The sequence below is a fragment of the Macrobrachium rosenbergii genome, chromosome 19 (assembly GCF_040412425.1).
Source record: "Macrobrachium rosenbergii isolate ZJJX-2024 chromosome 19, ASM4041242v1, whole genome shotgun sequence".
Lineage (NCBI taxonomy): Eukaryota > Metazoa > Arthropoda > Malacostraca > Decapoda > Palaemonidae > Macrobrachium > Macrobrachium rosenbergii.
This window is the reverse complement of record NC_089759.1, coordinates 36,724,102-36,745,015: the sequence shown is the minus strand read 5'-3', so window position 1 is coordinate 36,745,015 and position 20,914 is coordinate 36,724,102. Positions and strand designations below refer to the sequence as shown.

Here is a 20,914-nt window from a genome sequence, read left to right as displayed (position 1 = left end):
ATTACAAAACATATATTACGACAGGCTATTAATTGCTATTAATTACTTTATATGGAACTGCTGTACACTGTAAGCTATGCAAGCTGGTTCCGGGGTATCGTCTATCAAGAAACTTTGTTACTTAGTGGATTCCACCACTCATCGGGAGGGGTAGACCCCACCACTGTCTAATTAGGTTGGAGCTTTTTACTGTAGTGCAAATTCAACCAAATATATTACTGGGTAGGAGAGGAAATAATGCAAAAAACTATTAACAAGCACTGTACTGTGCAATAAAATAAACACTAATTTCATTTAAAACATTAACAATATGAAAAATTTGGCAACATCATCAACTGTTCTACACATTATCAACAAATTATGCTTGCCCATTTTCTAAAGAAAAAAAAAAACCATAGTTTTTTCTTGAACTGCAAGTCCAAAATTCTTGAATAGCTAAGGAAAAACACCATGCGGTCTCCCACAACTGTTTAGGAGGTCAGTTTCTATTAATAACACAGCCTCCTACAAGTGCATACAAGAAAAAAGTAGGCGAGTGGCATATGGGGGTGGCAAAAATCAGAATAAGCAAGTTGGGCTCCATGATTAACACTTCAATATTCAATAATCTGAGAATTGTCACATTTAATTTTTAGTTAATTCAGATTAAGTTGCTTACAATGTTGGGTTAACTGATTTTTAGACAGATATAATTTCTTTCCACAAATCAAACTCCAAATGCTTCACAGTAACTTTTGGCAAAGCTATGGTAGTTTAACTGGGCAAAGTTAGGCTGCAAAACTTCAACAGTGGTCTGCTCACGTTGTACTTTCACAATAGTTTTTCCTTTGAATGCATACGTCATAATTAATGAGATTCTGATTCAATATCCTGCCAATGGTAATCGTTCATTTTTAATATTTTTATTCAGTAAAATTAAAGTCAGCGTTTTCTTTGCTGGCAAAGACTTTACCTAAACTAAAAAATCAAGGTAGTACCAATAACATAATGGCACTAATGATATAAGAACATCATCTCTTCCAGACCATGAAATACAATGAAATTTAAAGAATATTTATCAACTCAATCTCTGCTCCTCACCAAATTCAAATCACAAATTCTTGAACATATTACAAGTGGGATTTTTATAAAATTAAATTCAAGTAATAAAAAGATAATTAGATTTCAGTAATGCACAATAAACAAATTGAAAGCCTTACCTATACAGTGTACAAATGAGAAACATGTAGACAGGCAGGCAACAGGAAGCAGCAGGCAAGAAGTCAGGCATCAGGCATTGCACATTAAGTTCATTCAGCTTACATGTCAATACTTTAAATTAGAAGAAACATCACTGCAGTTATGACATGAAACACATTAGTGCCAGCATACATGGACGCATGCAGTATTATCTCACAGCTCCGGACCTCACTCAGTTCACGTGAGGTTGGGTGTAAGAATGGACAAGTACAAATGTGTTATTCAAGTAAAGAACCTCAATATTTGACAAAACAAATAACAGCTACAGTACCAGTAAACGCGAGATCAATCATTTGTGCTAAATACACACATAAAATATATTAAGGTTCTTTGATGGATTATCACAGAAAGCTACTTGGATGCTACCACATATAAAAAACATCTCTTGCAGTGCAGGTAGCTAAAGGAGGATCTCACCAAGTTCCTCATCACGTCTTGGAGTACTTGGAGCACTGGAACCAGCCCCAGCACCTCCAACACCACCACTACTACTATAAGAATGAGCAGTGGAAGCTTGAGTACTATGAGACTGGATCAGACTGGTGTTACTGCTACTGTTTCGTCCCTCCGTGCTGTTAAATAATACAATATTTAAAGTCGTGAGAGACAAATAATAAACTTAATAATACAAAATATATACAGTACTGTATGCATTACTGTCCACATTCTCCCTGGCCTAATTCATACCCTGTGAGTAAGATATAAAACTTAAAGTACCACATCCAGCTTGGGAAAACATTTCCATGCTCCCTGATTAATTCGTGAATAATATCCTTTTTCAATAATATTCACCATAGCTGCAAGACTCTTGTCCTTATGCACATAAATAAGTAAACCTTGTTTTCTTCATATGATGCTTTAAAAACTTTATACACTAACAAAATTCCAGGTTATAAAAACTCAACAGATGAAAATTTAATTCTGAAAGCAAATCACGGCAAGCTACTTCCACATTCACGTTTTGCTGAATTTAGCTGAAACTATTAAAAAAAGTCAGTAATTGCCTAACTTAAAATGAAACCTAATATGGATTTTTAAACCTAAGTGGACACTTTATATAGAAAAGCCATTCCTATAATTTCCATATTTATCTGTAATTTACTATGATGTAAAATTTTGTCAGTTTATTCAGAATTTATTCTATTCTAAAGAAGAAAAAAATGTGGCTCATCTTGAGGCAGTTGGCGATCCTCTTGGGGGACAGAAAAACCCCAAAAGTCTGAGAATTGAGAATCATCCCCAAATGGATAATCTCTTGTGTCGGGGCTAACTGGGACTTTTGGAGATTTACGAGCATTCCTAGTTCCTGAGTAAGGCGAAGAATGGTCTGCAAGTCCTTCGTGCACTTCTCCTTTGAAGGGGATCGAAGAAGCCAGTCATCCAGGTAAAGGCTGATGTTGATGCCCCTCAGATGAAGTCATTTTGCTACAGGGACTAGGACTCAAGTAAACACTTGAGGTGCCGTGGAGAGGCCGAAGCAGAGAGCCCGAAATTGAAATACTTTGCCCTGGAAGACGAACCTGAGACACTTCCTGGAGTCCGGATGGATGGGGATACAGAAGTATGCATCTTGCATATCCAACATTATCCAATCACCTGGGTGAATGAATGATATTGCCATAGCGTAATATTCTATCACCTTTCCTATAATAAAAACTAAACAAGACTGAACGCCTCGACTGACAGACTTCTGAACAGAAGAAGAACGCACACGACCGCCAACTAAAAACGACATCTTCTAAGAAGCTCCACTAATAAGGACATTATTAACCATAGTCCAGACTAACAGGCACTGGTACTCACACTACTGTTTTACAGTATCCTACTAGGACAATAGGACTCACTGTGACTGTATAAGACTGACACAAGGACATTGTTAGCATTGAATCTACTTAAGCTCCCATGCCAGCTTCTGCAGTCATCCTATCTGGAGATGTACTGTATAAGTATCCTATATTATGTTACCCTTAACTGTAACTAACCTTTGACATTGGCTAGGTGTATACTGCATTAAATTGGTGACAAGGATGGGACAGGGTTGTGATTATTTTTTTGTTGTCAGATTAAGTGCTAGGATTTTTAGGCTAAGCTGTTCCTCCTAGGCTAGGTGCTTATTTTGTACTATTTACTATGGTAAGTTTGTTCTATTGTAGCTAACCTGTGTCATAGGCTAGGCTAATGTTTATTTTGTTGGCTGCAGGCTAAGTTAGGTTAAGTCTGTTATTATGTGGGGTAAATCCTGTGCTTTGTATTCGGTGGCTGTACTGGGTTGTTAGCCTAACGTTAGGCTATGTCTTGTTGGCTACGTTAGGCTAGTGTTTACTGCTGTAATTGCTGTTGTCTTTGAGGCTTGGTTAGGTCTGTACTATATTTGTGAAGATGGCAGGTATGATTGACTCTATTAATCCGTTCAGTGAAGCGGAGGAGGATTTTGACTCTTACTGTAGTACGGTTAATATGTGTTTCATAGCTAATGAAATTAAAGATGCTAAGAAAGTTGCTGAGTTCTTCACTTTGGTGGGGCTAAAGGTTTTTGGTTTGGCTAGGGATTTACCCTCTCCCCAACCTTCGGCCGACGCATCTGAGAGTAACGGAAGGTCTGGAGAGGGCACATGGAGAGACACTCCTACTGTCAAATTGTCATCATTCAACCACCACAGCAGGTCTTTCCTCACCTCTGCAGACTGAGGAACTTTCACGTAAGGGTGATCTGTTGCTGGAGACCAAAACTCCTACAGTCTCCAATGTAACGATTGCAAATGTAGACATCCATGAGGAACTAATTTCTCTAGAGGAGTTAGCAGTCCCAGAACTACTTGCCACTACGTTGCTGGTTGTGTTTTCTTGGACAGAGAGGACACAATCACATTCTTGCAATTCTCTATTCTCTGATCAGATGGAAAACCTCTCGCCTGTGCTGTCTTTAATCATACCCAGATACAAAATCCTTTGACTGGGGATCAGATTTGATTTCACCCAATTTATCACAACGCCTAGGATGTGACAAAATTGAAGCAGCCGATCTCTGTCCTGAAGTAACTTCTCCCAGGATTTTACCCAGACCAGCCAATCATCCAGGTATCTTATCAGTCTGATCCCCTGGGCATGAGCCCGTGTCGACACCATCAACTTGACTGACTGATTTGGATATTTCTTTGTAACATTCTTAATTCCTATTATAAACAACTACAAGCTCAGCACTGATTCATAACAGACACCAATATTTATCTAACTTATCTCTCTCTCTGTAGGCTGATTTACCTTTGCAGCCCTCTTTGGTTTATACTCAGCTTTCAGTTTTCAACCGAAGATTTAAAGAAAGAAAGAAAAATCCATCTGGATTACTTGCCACTGTCTTTACTCTACTTTTTATGGTGTAATATAATTCCTTCATTTACTCAATTTTTTCAGGTACCCTCTACCTTTGTTATGCCCACCCAATTAATTGTTTTGGTACTCTGTCAAGTCTGTTCTCCACATCCACAAATATATTTATTTCTTTTTCTGACCCTATTATCAACATCATATCTACTATCTTCCTTCAAAACATAATGCCAAACTGATTATTGCCAACTTTAACTACCTTTCTCACAGCCCAAAATATACAACATGATATGATCTATAACTTACCTTTTCCCTGCACCAAGTGAATTTCTCAGTGCATTCTGATACACATTTTCTTTTTCCTCTAGTCTTTTCTGTAAGACACGAATCATCGCATTTCTCTCGGCTATTTGGGTCTCCAATTCACGATTCCTATAAAATACATGCCATCAGTGAAAATTCATCTAGCTCATGCCATACCAAAAAACTAAAAAGACAATAAATAGTCCACAGCCAACCTTCTTATTTCAGAACACAAATAATTGCTTAGAAAAAAAATGTGCCCCATTAAAGCATGGAATTTCGTCATATCTGTAAAAACACATTTTTTACCCTTTTACTAACTTCAGTACCAAGTAAATTCAGTACCAAATAAACCTCTTATGTACCTTACTGTGCCAGTAGGGAGCGAAACAAACAACCCATTGATAAGCTGATTACTTTGGGTTAAGAACAGCAGTAACTGGATTACTGAAAAGCTACTACAATAGGGGACAGACAAGTCAAGTCATTCTTCAGCAATAAAAACGAATCAATTTGTACCAATGAGGAAACTCATCATGAAATATGGTTTGCATATATCAAATATTAAAACTACTTCAAATATTTTGGATGCACTCTTATTCAAACAAAACCAAACTTAAATAGCATACAACTTAATGGCTCAGTGAAGTGACTACTTAAGAGACTGGCTGATAACTTTGGGAAGTAGACCACATAAGCGTTGTCACTCAGCCTGCCTTATCCAGCACGCTGTAGTAAATACTAAAGGTTCTGTGCAGTGTCAATCCATCGCCACTGCAATGCTTTTCTGCTTTTATTTCTCATTTTTTCACCTTGATGGCTTCTCCTCCACCTCCTTTACCTGTACCTTGCTCTAGTTTTCACCTTTCATTTGCAAACACACCCTTTGGCAAGCCCTATTAGTGGCTATAAATAGGGCTACTGTTACTAACTGTTGCTCTGTTGTTAATTGGGATAACAATCATATAAAAATGGATTTCAACTGCATCAACATATACTACTAATTAACACAGGCACAGCATGATGCAATGCACTTGAATATGGTTATTCTAGTACTGTACTAATCCTTACTGGCCGGTTATGATCATGTGAGGCATAGTAATAGCTCTAGAGTTTGATATGGAATGCCTCAAGTGAGAATCAGTATTTTGCGCCATACAGGTTGAATGAATTTTGCAAGAGTAATGTTCAAATCACTTCAGTGGGCCATAAATTACTTATGGCAAGTCTCACGGCAACACTAGTACCTCAGTACAAGATAGAGGGGGATCAGTGTGACTTGAGATGTCATGGGGGAAATGTACTGCACCTCTCCATCCCAGGACACCTTTTATATATTTGCTTACAAATATACCCACGAATTGCTGTTGGTTTTAGTTCTCATATTTTACAACAGTATGTCAGCTATAACTGCAAGTCTGCAAACTAAAGCACAAAAAAATATTAGAAAAAACATGTATAACTCACTAAGAGGTACTGCATCTTCCTATCTCCCGTGAGGTACTGCATCTTCCTATCTCCCTACATCTAGTACATATTTTACCATAAATACACTCAGAATTTGTTACTGATTTTAGTTCTTATCTGTTACGATATTGTGTGAGCAGACCCCCAAACTGTCATTAAGCTGAGGTGTCACTGTATTCCTTATTTTCTTTACTTTGGATAGCAAATTATCCAAGTTGTGTGCATTTTCATATATTTTTCTCAAGGAACAAAGTACAATATCTTTGTTGACTGGTTCACCTTCAATTTTAAGTTTTATGTAAGACTGCAGAGACTTGAGTGCTGTTCAATGTCACATTGCACCAGTGAAATCTAAGTTATTGCTTTCTGTAAGTGACAAGTAGTTTTCCGCGTGTTGATATGTAGTTGTGTATATTAATCACTTATTTTCTTTTGTCTGACAGACGTTTCTTTTGATGGCCATCTTGTAAATAAGAAATTTAAAACTTTGTGTGGTGATAGCCTTGTATTTGAATTCAGAAGTGACTTTCACTGTCTACAGATTCAGAAAAGGAATCAAAATGAACGAGTTGGGCAAGGCATCTGAATTTTCCTTGTCTTAATGGTTAAATTTTTACAAAGCTGTAGAGTCTTATATGTATCATTTGGAGGGGGAGGAGTCTTCAAGAGTTTTCCATTTCATACATTGGTTGTCATCATTTGAATTCAATTCACTCATCACGGGACATGAGTTAATAGAATCAGTCCAGGTATTTTTTCATACCTACCAAAGAGCTATTTAAAGGACAAATGTAACTCTCTTTCTTGCAGGCCACCCTAGGACTTACATCTAGATACATAGTGCCTTGAGGTTCATCAATCCATCAAGATTAAACCTAGCACGAGAAGCATTGCTTAACTCAAGACTTTCACCTCAAGCGACCACATCAGTAACTTGAATTCTAGGAGTGAGGATGCATGCAGTCCAACCTCCCCCTCCTTCATGTTCTCAGATTGATCAGAATTGTATTCAAGGTCACACAAGGGTCATCATCTATAGGTCAATCCTGATAGGGTAAGGAGAGAAAATATGAGAGGGGAAAAGATAAAAAAAAAAAAAAAAAACCTAGCTAATTTATTTTAGAGCAACTACTTTGTGCCAAGTTTTGAGTCAGCTCTTGGTAGTTGCTCTCTGAAGCCCCAACCCAATGGGAAGGTGCTAAGAGTCTGAGGGGACATGGTTTGATAAATATGGCTGGTCTGAGGAATGCAAAAATAGAATTTGCAGCAAAGATAAATTGAACACAGCTTGGAAGTGCAGAGATTACTTTAAATACAGTGAATCACTGAAACTATTTCACTTCCCATTGGTCAACTCATGATCTGCCAAAATTGATAAACTCTTCATTGCAATCTGTGTCTGTCAAGGGTCATTAAGAAATTATGGACAAACCTCTAATACAATTAAGAGTCAAATGGAACCTACATTTTTTCTTGAGAAACAATAATAGTACAATAACACAGCACAATTACCTCACCTCCCCTAACCATAAACCCATTTGAAGTTTTATTTTTGGGCACTTACTTTGAAAGAAATCTGATTAATTAACCCACGAAAATAAAATACCCAATTTCTTAAAAAAATATGTTCAAGCAGTCAGTGGGAAACCACAAAGTACAATGATTCTGTTCTGCAGTTATGAACTGATAAATGAAGGAAAAATTTAAGAAAATACTACTACAAACAGGTATACTAGACCAATGTCAAATTCAGCCACAACTCTTTAACATACAATCTCTAAAAAGAATATGACAGACCATATCCAGGCCAATGAATACACAGTCCTTTCTTATCTTTACCACGCTAATAATTACAAATTACTGTACATAGTATGCCTACCTTGCTTCATACTCAGCTTGTTTTTTATTCATATTGTGGATTTCATCCATGTGTCGAATTTTGTCCGATTTGGCCTGTGCAATGCGTCGTTCACTCTCTTGACTAGTCTTCTCCAAGGCAGCAATTTTAGCATCCCTATTGAAAATTAAACATCATCATCAATAAGCATAAACTGATCCATCGATATAAAGAATGTCACAAAATATTTCAAAGAAAAACAAGATGTCTAAAAAACTCATTTAATTTCATCCTTAATCTAAATATAGCCAATTGTGTAATCTTTTATTACATATGTAACTGTTCAAGAAAAGAACATGGACTAGGAGTAAAATGTTATGGGGACACTTCAGGACTCATGCACAATCACAGAATTAAAGAAGGTTAAACAGGAGCTGTTCTAAATATCCGAGTGAATTTCCTAACATACAATTCATTCAGTTTGTAGTAGCACTGAGACTATTCACTTAAAAATCAATTCTTGCCCTTTCTGCACTTCCACCTTGTAAAATCATATGGACTGTCCTCAAATAGTAAGTGTTCATCTATTAAAACAATGGGTACAGATTTTACAATTAAGGCTTAAAACTCAGGACGACAAAGAGAAACATTAAGTACACCTTGTAAAAGGATCAGCGAAGATCAATTCAAAGGAAGACATCACAAAAAATGACTGCATGACTATCTACATCCCGTACTGTAAAGCATAAGACCATATAACTACTATGTCCATCAGAATACAGCAGTACCATATGACATTATGTACAAAATACAATTCTGCCATTTTATTACCCTATAAACATTTTTTTTTCTGAGTTTTTATACTCATGCATAAACTGTTCTTAATAAACTGGTGTCCAGCCGTTTGCCTTCTTTTACTAAGAGTGGTCTTCTGGTCACTGAGTCAGTTTTATTTCATTTTTCCTGTTGGGGTGTATCAAATCTGACAGACAGCCTACTTTTACCAGTTATTCTGCCCCTTATATCTAGAGGATGTTCCTTTTTCTAATCATCTTTTTTTTACTTCACATTGAGTATTTCAGCCTCTACACTTGTTTCCTTGATAACCTGTGGAAGGCAAGGCCTCATTGAGGACTTTTGACTAAAGACAACCATTTATTCTTACAGCATCTGTATAATGTTCAATTTCATTACTTATTAGATTTTTCATATGCATTTTCAGTTATGAATGTTTTACATTTAGATGCAGACTTGAGAAAGCCCTCTCATTTTAGCTTTGCTTCTCTTGAAGGCATACTAATTATCAGGTCTGCATAGCAAAGACAAACACTTACAAAAAAAAATTAACAAGAATTCACACGGGAGATTGTATTATAAATTAAATACTTGAGATTTGTAGCAGACACTGGAAATCAGATTGAAACTCAAAAGATGAATTGGGTACATGATGAGGTGAAGACAGGATGGCAGCAGGAAGAAGTTAAGTATATCTTAGTTTAACCATACCACTGAGCTGATTAACAGCTCTCCTAGGGCTGGCCCGAAGGATTAGATTCATTTTACGTGGCTAAGAACCAACTGGTTACCTAGCAACAGGACCTGCATAGATGTGAACTTCAACCAGATGAAATTTCAAAACTCATGCGGGGTCTAGCCTCATGAAGGTAACAACTCACATAAACACATAAGTGATGATTAGCACTTTAAAATTTTTGCTTATGAAATTTCAAAACCAGCAAACGTCAATCAGGAATCAAACATTCGATGAAAAGTTGAACACACCTTCCTAAAATAATTTTTTTACCTGGAAAGCATCATAAACTATTAAAAGTGAAGTAAGCTTTTATGAAAAAGAATTGTTGTTATAATCAACATGCACTAAAAGGGTTTTATTTTAATGGTGTTCAATATCATGCATGGTAACATTGACAATAATAAAGGGTATAAGTACGCAGACTGGGATAATCGTTGGGATGTGGAGACGCACTTGGGCATAGATGCAGCTTCAATTGCCAGCTGCCTCATGGCTGACTCCTGGAGGTAACGCTGCTCCCACTTTGTCACCTCCCCTTCTAACAGCATGATCTTCTCTTCTTTTTCACGAATTTCACGCCTCAAATCACTAAGCTTACTGTCAGGTCCTTCCTAAAATAAAAGCGTATCGATTAGAGTTATACTCTTCAAAAGTTGAATCGACATAAATAGCGTTAAATGCAAAAGATATGCCTACTTGACAAACACCTGTATATTCATTCACACATGACGAATTGAATCATAAAGTTACAGTGGACCCCTGCCTATTTGCGTTTCCGGATTCTAGGCTTCACCTATTCGCGAATTTCTCTGTGGAACATATATACACATAAGTCACGGAAAATTCGCCTATTCATGGTATTTTTCATAGAGACATATTCCCAAAAATTACTGTATTTTCATATCATTTTTGTGACTAAATGCACATTTTGATCAAACTAATACAGTAAACCCCCCGTACTCGTGGGGGATGCGTACCGCAACCCCCCCGCGAATAGCTAAAATCCGCAAATACTTAAAACCCCCTCTAAAAACACTTAGAACTGCCTATTTTGATTGTTTAAACAAAAGAAAAACCCGCTTAAAAATGCTTATACCTGAGTATTTTAATAGTTTTGTCACAAAAAGTGCATTTAGTCATGAAAATATGTTTGTACCCCTTACAAACATCACATAATGCTCAAATAAAATACCTGATTCTTTATACACACTACACAATGAGGAGGTTCTCACTATACTACTGTACACAAAGTTACAGTGCTGGTTAACTGGATACTAATACAACCAAAAGGCAGCATACATGAAATATCCAACTATGAAACATATCAAGTAACTAATGATAAAATTTAAACTGTAATGCTGATAATGACAACAACATAATGATCACAAAAATAATAAGTTTTGGGAGCTAAAACAGCAAGTATTGCCTGCTTGACAGGCAAACAGGGAATACCTTAACTAAAACTACAGACACTGACAGTTCCAGATGCACTACTGTCAAAGTGGTTGGGTCTTTTTCTTTTGGAGTTGGTCTATAAGAAGTTGCTGATCACAAGATGAGCAACTGTAAATCGATGGTGTTAAGTTCAATTAAATGCTTAAGAAACAATACTCTAAAAATCCCTGAAATAAAAATTACTGTGATAATGGTGGGGGTCAACTTATGAAGTGCATTAAAACTGAAATACAGGTGCACTTGATTTTAATCAAAACTGGACAATACACAAACTGAAAACTATACAAATTTGTGCAATTATTCTGAATAACACGACAATTAGCATTTTATCATGATATAAAAGTTTCAGCATACACTGGCCGTAACCTGTACATCATTATAATGAGTAAACATAGCACACAATGTAAATAAGATACTAACTTGCTTATAACCCATTCGTAGCTGTTCAATTTCTTTCTCTAGTTTGTAGCGAAGATTTTTCTCAGACTGCTCTCTTCTATCTGCTGCAAGTTGCAATGAAACAAGCAGTCTTTTCAACTGACCTGCTTGCTCGACAAGATTCTGTTTTTTACGTAACTGAAAAAGACACAAATATGGTCACATACACAGATGTTGTGAAAAGCAACGGTATCTCACATTCATAAAGAAGCAAACACGATATATGCATCAAGCATACATATACACATAATTATCATAACTTATTGTACTCTTCAGCTACATTTAAACCTGATAGGTGGATAAAATGAAAATGAAGAAGATTCTGATAACATTTCTTCAATATTTTTCACTGATGGCTGACATTGGCAGTACATATATAAAAATACCCTCTACTACTACTACTACTGCTACTGCTACTGCTACTGCTACTCCTACTACTATGACAATGCATAAGAAATCATCATGGGAATTCAAATTCAATGCAAAATCGTTGTCAGTACTGGAATTAGAGTTCATAATTGGTATATACTACAATTTCTAAAAAAAAAAGGTTGACAAATATTTTGCATAACATACCTCTTCCTCAAGTTTAACAACATTAGCTTGAGCATTAGTAAGGGCTGAGTCCAAGATATCTATGTGTGTTCGCTGTTCGTTCAATGTTTGTCTTTGAGCCGTTAATTCTATTTCTTGCCTTTCCTTTGCTGCTATTAATTCTTTATCTGAAAATTAAGAAATTTTTAAGAAATGTTCTCGTTGCTCCCACAGTAAATCAAATATAAAAAATGAGGAAGAAAAACCATAAAGTAACAATGTAGTAATGCTTATCTTGGTAGTGATATAAAAAAGTTCAAAAGGCAATTTACAAACTGTCCTCCTATCATACGGAAGCAGCGTGAGGGGACCCCTGTGCCTGGGTCCAAAAGCTCTATACAGTATAATGACAGTCAACTGAAACGAAATACCTTTATGATATACAGGTATGCTGCTATACAATTATGTACCTTCATGCTCCCCAAAATATCAAAACCAAGACTGAAAACAAAGAGCCTAAAAGGTTCTTTCTTTGGTTCAGGAAAAGACTTCAGCCGCCACTAGTAGCAGACAAAGGGCTTTACCATTTTCAGACGTGATTCTGCATACTTAAGGTAGTAAGTGGAAAAATCCAAACTGCCCTCCTACTGTGCTGCATTAATCACACCCTCAAGCAACAAATTGTCATAAAACTATATGATGTTGCAACCAAACTCACATTACGAACTAGTTCTCCTGTGGTAGCCTAGTCAATATGTCACTGAGACACCTTGTGTTCTTTGACAAAGACGTTCTAGGTTTCTGAAACCACAAAACAAAAGGTTAACTTTGCCTCTTCCAGGCTTAACCTATCTAAGTAAATTTTAATTGCCCTAATAGGACAAAGAAGTGTTTCCTCTTCTTCACAATCAACAAGCTTAAATTGGAATTCCAACAGTTCTTGGAAAAACTTAGCCTTAACATCATTCTCAGCTCTAAGGCCAAAAGATAATACTGTATAGCATTCCCTTTACAATAGCCTTAGGAAGAATGCTTGCAATAAACTTACTCTCTTAACTGTCGAAACTGCCAACAAAAAGTTTCATGATAAAATACTTCAATCAAACTCATTCCAAAGGCTTGAAAGGACTTGAAGATACAATTTTAGAACTGCGTCTAAATTCCAGAGAGAGACTGATACCGAGTTGTAGGATCTTCAATCTCAACTGATCTGCTGATCATTAGCCAGATCCAACTGCACCGAACACAATTTCGAGGAAAGCATGGAATGATAACCTTGAAAGTAAACAGTGAAAAACTCTTACTATATTTAAGAAAGTGGAGAAACTTTAATGTCTATGGGGGTACAGGTGCTAAAAATTTCTCTAGAACGGCACCCAGAGCAATATACACTGCTGCTTCTGATACAGGTCACAGCTGTTTTCCACTTAAGGACAGAATCCACAATTCCTTTGAAAACCCTCTTATTGGTAGGAGACGGTTCAGCACCTCCAAGTGTGTACGATGCGGATTTGGCACCTTGAGTGAATTTCTCCTTAACGGAAGAATAGAGAGACATCTACCAAGAGAGCTAGAAAGTCCGAAAATCATTCCCTCTGAGGCTAGTAGGGCTACTTTGGCTCTATAGGAGTCATTCACACTTTATACCCCTTCAGCCAGCATAAACAGTGTGTCTATCTCAAAAATCAACATCCTGCTAACACAGTAATCATTCCTACAGAACCTGGCATTCTTAGCCTTGATTCCTGTGGAAAGCAACCTAGGAAAAATATATGTAGAGTACTGTGATAGCAGCAAACACAAACCATGAAATACCAGCTGTGCCTATACACAAAGGCAGCAAGAGAATTCTGACAAGCGCTAAAACATTTGAAACACACCTGGTGGAGAACGGGTGTATAGTACTAGACAGTCATCTGGGCAGTCATTCGATCTTTCTTGTTTGAATGCTGACTCGCCTATTGGCGCGGAATTATAATCTGTCTTTAACAGTAGGTAAGATTCATCCCAAATAATATTGTATCTAGAAACCACTTAGAAACTGTGTTAATAGAGCTAACAATTACTAATTATACTATTTACTTCCAGGTCTATACTCTTGATTAAATTTTCACAATATGTGTAAGGATGATTTACAAGTGAGACTGAAGATTACTGATAATTCATGCTAATGCACTTAGCCTCTCCATGGTTTACCAATTATCTGGGTTAATCAAAGAAAGCTGTTCCCCATCCGACAATATAACTCAAATATAATGATCTCTGGATGCATGTGGGTTTATATTCCTTTCACCTTAGTTGCTTGTTGCAAAAATTAATTCTTTGAACCTCTTTTGCTGTTTTATATACAGTAGTCTGCTGAAAATGCCTAATCAGTAAAGTGAGAGTTCTTCCACTGTTGTTTCACTTTCCTCATGGCCATATACAGTTTATGTTATGTCACATTTCTCAGCAAGCGTTTAGGAATAAGGTTCTGCTCTCCCAACACCCTTTCACTCGATCAAAGATGCTGGCACCCATTTTAGGAGGTACATCAACGTTTGAATTTTAACACTGAAAATGCTAATGCAATTATGTCATTCAAATCAAGGCAACATGTTGCAAGGCTACAACTTCTCTCAAACAAGATACCTTCAGGATAACAACATACTTTGTGATACAAGTTGAGCAATAAACACATCTCTTTTGTTAAGTTCCTTTTGCAGGGCGTCGGCACTATCTGTAGGTAAGCTCCGGCTAGCAATCTGGGTTGAGAGGACATCAACCTGATCCTTCAAATCCGCATTAAGATCAGTCAGTCGCTTCACTTCTGCGTGGAGTTTGTGCCGTGCAAGCCTTTCTAGCTGCTCTCTCCGCTCTGATAACTTGACCAAGGCTTCGTGTGCTTCATGAACTTTGATTATTTCCATTTCAAACTGAAATGAGCAAAACATCCCCATTAAATTCTATCAAATTTTACACAACATTATACAACAGAGTCATCATTAAATCACTTCTTACAGCTACCGCACAGCTGAATGTGATTCCAAATCCTGAAAATTTAACCATGCCCTATGTCCGATATTTTCTGAAATGAATGTGATCAAAAACATTTCAGATCAATAATAGTCTGCTGCTTTCAAACAATAAAGTGTAGGTGTAATGAAGACTTGAGAAAAAATTTTTCTCTTCAAGTAGGTGAATTAACTTATGTAGGCCAAGCCCTTTTACTAATGCTGCAGTACCTCTATATTATAAACTTGTAATGAATCTCATGTCAAAGATATTTCACTAAAACAGCTTTAGCTTTGCACATAATGGAGGAAATATCTAATTGGATTGAATTTCTAAGACGCTATCTTCCAGAATAAATGTACTAATGGATCTGCTGCTCTGATAAGAAAAATTTCAGGAGTCATTACATATAAGGAGAAAAATACTGAAATAAAAATATTGCTCATTCATTGCTTTCTGTGTGAGCATGCACTTCCCAAAAAATATAATAAATTTCATAAAATCAAAACTACTTGATTCACGAATTTCTAGCAAGTATTTGAGTTCTTAATGCCATGTGACATTGTAAATCACGACATGATGCAAATAGTACAGAAAAATAAACCACAGGATCCTCAAGGGCATGATGATGGAGGATATACAGTAACACCTCAACTTAATAGACACTTTGGGAGTCTCGTTTTCTGATAAGTGACAAAGTCTGTTAGGGAACAAAGTCCCTATATTACAGACTGCAACTGAATATTATCTAGACTTCTTACAGCTAAAAGCAGCTCCACATAGTTCCTAAGCTGAACTAACTTTTACTTTACACTTACCATTCAATCCAAGAGATTTTACTAGAAATGTATCACACCTAAAATGGAAGCATAGCAAAAAAATCACGACAGTGTGGCTGATAAGTACAGAATTCTGTCAAGCAGAGGACTGTTAAACTGAGGTGTTACTTGCAATAGCATAAAATCTGGCTTACTGATAGCCCCTGTGGACTAATTTGGTATGGATAAATGAAATAGGCTGAGGTGTACAATGCTCCAAGCACGACATTTCAACTTGTATTTACAAACTACTTTGAACATTTCTACCAGACAATATACAATGTAACACAAAAAAAATAATACAACACAAAAAAGGATAAAGTTCATACTCACACGCTGAAGTTTGGCTACTTTCCTGTGGTACATGTCAACCTCAATCTTTAATGCATTATTCTCCCTGGCTAAAATATCTGCTCGCTCCTGCAGATGACCTTCACTGCTGTCTGTTTGCCCAGAGACAATTCTAAAGATGGAAAAAAATAGTATTTAGGTCAATGGAAAAGACTGAATGGCATAACAAATAGTAAAAGAACCAAACCAGCTTTACAACTAGTAAGTATAATTTTTTCCAAAATAAAACCTATTACTGGAACAAAGAAATGAAAAGACCAAATTAAGTTAGGGTAAACTTCTACACAGACATAATATCCAGTTCTTCAAGATTATAACCTGACCTGACTCATGCAAAAAATAAAAGATTAACAGCAGTTTAACTCTTCTATGACTATGCAGTAGTCACCAATTACATTATGCAAATCTTGAGTAGTCTGGGACATCCATTAACAAGAAATGCCTGTCATCACACTGAAGAGTGGAAACAGCTGAAAGAGCGCATTCGAAAGGGATGGTACTCTGTTGAACAAGTCTGAAGTTTTAACTATTCTTGGCATAACTTTTGACTCACATCTTACTTTTGAGAAACATCTAAAGTTCAAAGTGCAACTGCCATCCGACCTCAATGAATAACAAGGACTCCAGAGAAACTTGAACTAACGAATAACTTGACCAAACTTACCTTTGGCTCAACAATTCTTTGGGACTTGAGATTTCTTTAGAGCCTCCTAGCCTGCTCAAGTCAGGCTGTGATTTTGAGAGACTTGACTTTGCTAAATCGATGTGTTCCGACTTTTCAGAATCATCCAACCGCCAAATTGGATATGCAGGAGGAGGAGGATAATTTACGTAATTCACCGTTGTATCTAAGTCACTTAGCAAAGGCAACTGAGATGTATTTTTACTGACTGTACCTACAGTCTCCAACATATCTATGCCACTGTTTGAACTTGAAGCACTCTGGTTGTTCTGTCCACTTTTTCCATCTCGGTTCAACAGATGTTTTAACACTTCCGACTGATCTAAATATGATGATGGAATATCGGGTAAATCAGTTGCAGCATGGTATTTCATAGCAGAACTACGTGTTGACAACTTGGGAGAGCCAGGAATACTGTCACTTAAATATGATGCAACAGAGTTCTTCTGGGTTAGAGTCGAGTCTAGGAGAAGCGGGGAATTAATGAGGGAAGAACTGAAGTTGATAGTGTCTGTTACACTATTCAGAGTGGAAGACCTAAAAACAAAGAAAAATGAATTCAAAATAATATACATAATACTATAAAGACAAAGTAATCCAGCTGGATTCAATGTAGTTACATTATTATTATTTCTCATATCAACACACTATTTAAACATTGACCTTGAATAACTTCACCAAATTCAATGATCACTCTTTAAATTGGTTGCATAATGAAAGTTAATTCCAAAGCACCACCTATGACTCAAGCTGAGTTAATGCAAACTTGGGTCAGTTGCTTTCCATCAGTTGAACAGTTTACTTATGGGTACATATTCTGAGGATACGAAATGATAATTCTGATTTTTCCTGTATACTTTGAAATTGAATAACTTGTCAAATTTCAAAAATATAGCTTCAAATCTAAAGGCACAATATGACCAAGATATGGCACCAATGTTTACCCACTCCCATACGAACTAAGAAAAATTTCACTCCAATCAACTGAATGAGTTCATAAATCTTTCTTAACCTTTTCGCCGCCAGCCTGTTATCACTAACAGTGGTGTGATCAGTGTCTTGCCAATTGTATAACTGACTAATTTTCTCCCTTTTATTTTTGTACTTAAATTCTTTGTTAGTTTCACTACTGTTATAACAGTACACTGTACTAGTATGTTATTATAATGTTTTATTATAGTAAAGTGATAAAATATGCATATGGTATGTAGGTAATTATTCAAATATTGAATTATGTAGCTTTTTTGGTGATTCATTTTAGTGTGATATCTCTCAAAGTATGGAGTAAAAAGTAACATTATTTTTGTTACTCAGTATGAAAATCTTTATTGAAAACTCTGAGTAAGAAAATCTTTATTGAAAACTTTAAACACTTGCTTTTGGTAAAAAATTTCATTTGGAAAACCTCACAAAAAATAAAAAAATGACTTGGCATTCTGTAGAAAATGTGAATCTATTATCTCCAATACAAGTTTCAGAGCACCGATTTTTTACAAACTGAATCTTCAGTGGTCTTCCATTTGCAAGTTTTATCACATTTTTTTGTTTACTCAGCCACCTCTGGTGCTTAACAAACCTGCTTCCTCCTCTGTCACTTCATCTGATCCAAGCTCATCTCTGATAAAACTTGAAGTTAAAAAATTATCTAGGGCAGGTTTGTCTATAATTACGATATAATAAACATCACGATATTCACTGCTGTCACTATCAGAGCTACTGTACCTGATAGTTCAAGTCTACTACTTTCATTGTCATTTCCAAATAAAAGCCTCTGTACTACATCACTGAGTGAAACACACCCTTTCTCTGGCACTGTGATGGGTACTGAAGGTCTGACCCTTGTTTGAGATCATCCTGTAAGCTGGAAATCGAATGTTGCCAGCTGTCATTATAAATATACAAAAGATTCTTACACTGACAAGGGAAACACGTTATCTATTACCAGCTGCCTAACCAGAACCAAAAGAACGATGACTGAAGAGGTCAGTTCCACGTCATGGAAGAGACCTTTTGATGATTGAGGAGATCAAAGGGCTTAATGTACCTCAACAAGCTGTGGTGCTGCATGACTATCTGTGCTTGCTGGGTGATGACCATTTAACAAAAGCCCTCAAACCTTGGTCTGTGCACAACCACTAGGAATGGTTCTCCTCAGTCTTGGGATGAGTTCCATTGCTTTACGGATCATATTCCAGCACAATATCCTTAATTCATTAATTTATTTAAAGTCATTTGCTGCTTAACAAATACATTCCCTTTACTGTTGTGATATTACTAGCTATATAAAGTCTCCCGTTTACTGTTGCTCAACAAATATATTTTGATTTATTTCTGCTTTTTTGATCTTTTCCTTTTCTCCACACATATACTGTACTGTATACATGACAGGTAACATATCCATCAAGAGCTGATTTGCTTTCAGACTTTACGGTTCCATAGTGTCTTCTCCCCGGAATATGCTTGTCCATGATGGTCAAGGGGATGCAGTGCATCAGGTTGTAAGTGTAGGGAAACATACAATAAACATTGGTTATAAAATATCCATTTGGCATTTGGCCCACACACTTAATATTATGGCTGAAATTTACTAATAAATGTACACGAAGCCCATGTTCTGATAGAAGGATAATCTTTTGATAGAAGAATAATCTTAGAGATGGCAGAACATTTTTGTTGCCTTGGGGAAAAACTGAACAGTGAAGCTGACAGTGAGAGAGAGTACCGAGAAGAACAGCACAATAGCCTGGATAAAATGAAAAGAGATTAATGTTATGCATATACAAAATTCCCTGTAGTTACAAAACTTACAATGCATGCCTAAGACATCAGGCTTTAACTACTACAAGAAGAACAGGGTATCTTGGGAAAATCATAGTATGGATGAAAACTGCAGATAAGTGGTGCCTTGTGGCTGGAAAGTAGACAGACATCTCAAAAGACTGACATGGTTAAGATGGATATTTGATAAAAAGAGATAAAGAGAAGAGCATTGTAAAGAAAAATTACAGACTTGAAAGCAGCAGGACAAAGATCTGTAGGAAAACCCAAAATATTATGGAGAGGGCCATTGACGAAGATACGCCAGACAAGAATTAAAGAGTACAGTCTACAAAACAATTCATCTATAAAGAATACTAAACCAGACCACCAAGCTGAAAATATCACAAATTCTTAATCAATTTGTATTTTTCCCAACATACAAACCTACGGTCTTTACATTGGGAAAATCTGCGCAGCTGGAATCTGGTTATGAAAAAATTAAAGCATCATATGATCAAGGTATGGCAGAGTAATACATATCATCAACCAATGATGTAGCGAGGAGGAGGGATCTCACTTCAACCGCCTTAAGGAAAGCTGTGATGTATCAGTGTTCTTCCAGCCCAGGGAAACCGAATGAGGGGTGGCAGAGGTGGGCCATTAATATATGAATACAACCCATTCGGTCTTTACATTGGGAGACTTATTTATTGGTGGGAGGAGAAGTAAGTTAGGACCAATTGGAGGTCCACCACACCTGGGCTCACTTCCTGACCGTTGTTTAAGTATAGGAAGTAGCTAAACACCTCAGCCTCAAAGGCAAAAGACTTCCCTGACAGCCAGACATCTGGGCTTGCAACATAATTAGAATACCATTCCACAATGTGCTTACTTATTGGTGGGAGGAGAGGTACATTAGGACCGATTGGAGGTCCACCACACCTGGGCTCACTTCCTGACCATTGTTGGAGTATAGGAAGTAGTTAAACATTCAATCCTGGAATCAAATCACAAACAGAATCTTGGTCTCCTGCCAAAGGGGGAGGGAAGTTCCCTATCCCCCCACCAGGAGGGGGCAGGCAAACCAGCAGGTGAATCAACAGTTAAATCTCCCGAACTCCTCTCAGAAAAGTCTACTGATGAGTCAACAGACGAACAGGAAGGGGTAAAATCTTCCA

At 36.8% G+C, this 20,914-nt stretch overlaps 1 protein-coding gene across 12 annotated transcripts in view; it reads right to left on the bottom strand.

Annotated features, from left to right (window-relative positions):
• The window catches only part of LOC136848846 (angiomotin-like protein 1), a 54,400-nt gene that overhangs the window by 16,726 nt on the left and 16,760 nt on the right, over nt 1–20,914 (bottom strand). For 7 of the 12 annotated variants that reach the window (XM_067121635.1, XM_067121631.1, XM_067121636.1 and 4 more), the window contains 9 exons: nt 16,959–17,513; nt 16,277–16,406; nt 14,782–15,046; nt 12,174–12,319; nt 11,580–11,735; nt 10,122–10,315; nt 8,213–8,347; nt 4,870–4,995; nt 1,657–1,811 (listed from right to left, as the gene is read on the bottom strand). In XM_067121635.1, the coding sequence (XP_066977736.1) occupies nt 1,657–1,811; nt 4,870–4,995; nt 8,213–8,347; nt 10,122–10,315; nt 11,580–11,735; nt 12,174–12,319; nt 14,782–15,046; nt 16,277–16,406; nt 16,959–17,513 (1,862 nt within the window). The remainder of the gene's footprint in view (nt 1–1,656; nt 1,812–4,869; nt 4,996–8,212; nt 8,348–10,121; nt 10,316–11,579; nt 11,736–12,173; nt 12,320–14,781; nt 15,047–16,276; nt 16,407–16,958; nt 17,514–20,914) is intronic. The other 5 variants (XM_067121641.1, XM_067121638.1, XM_067121643.1 and 2 more) reach the window with 1 other exon arrangement.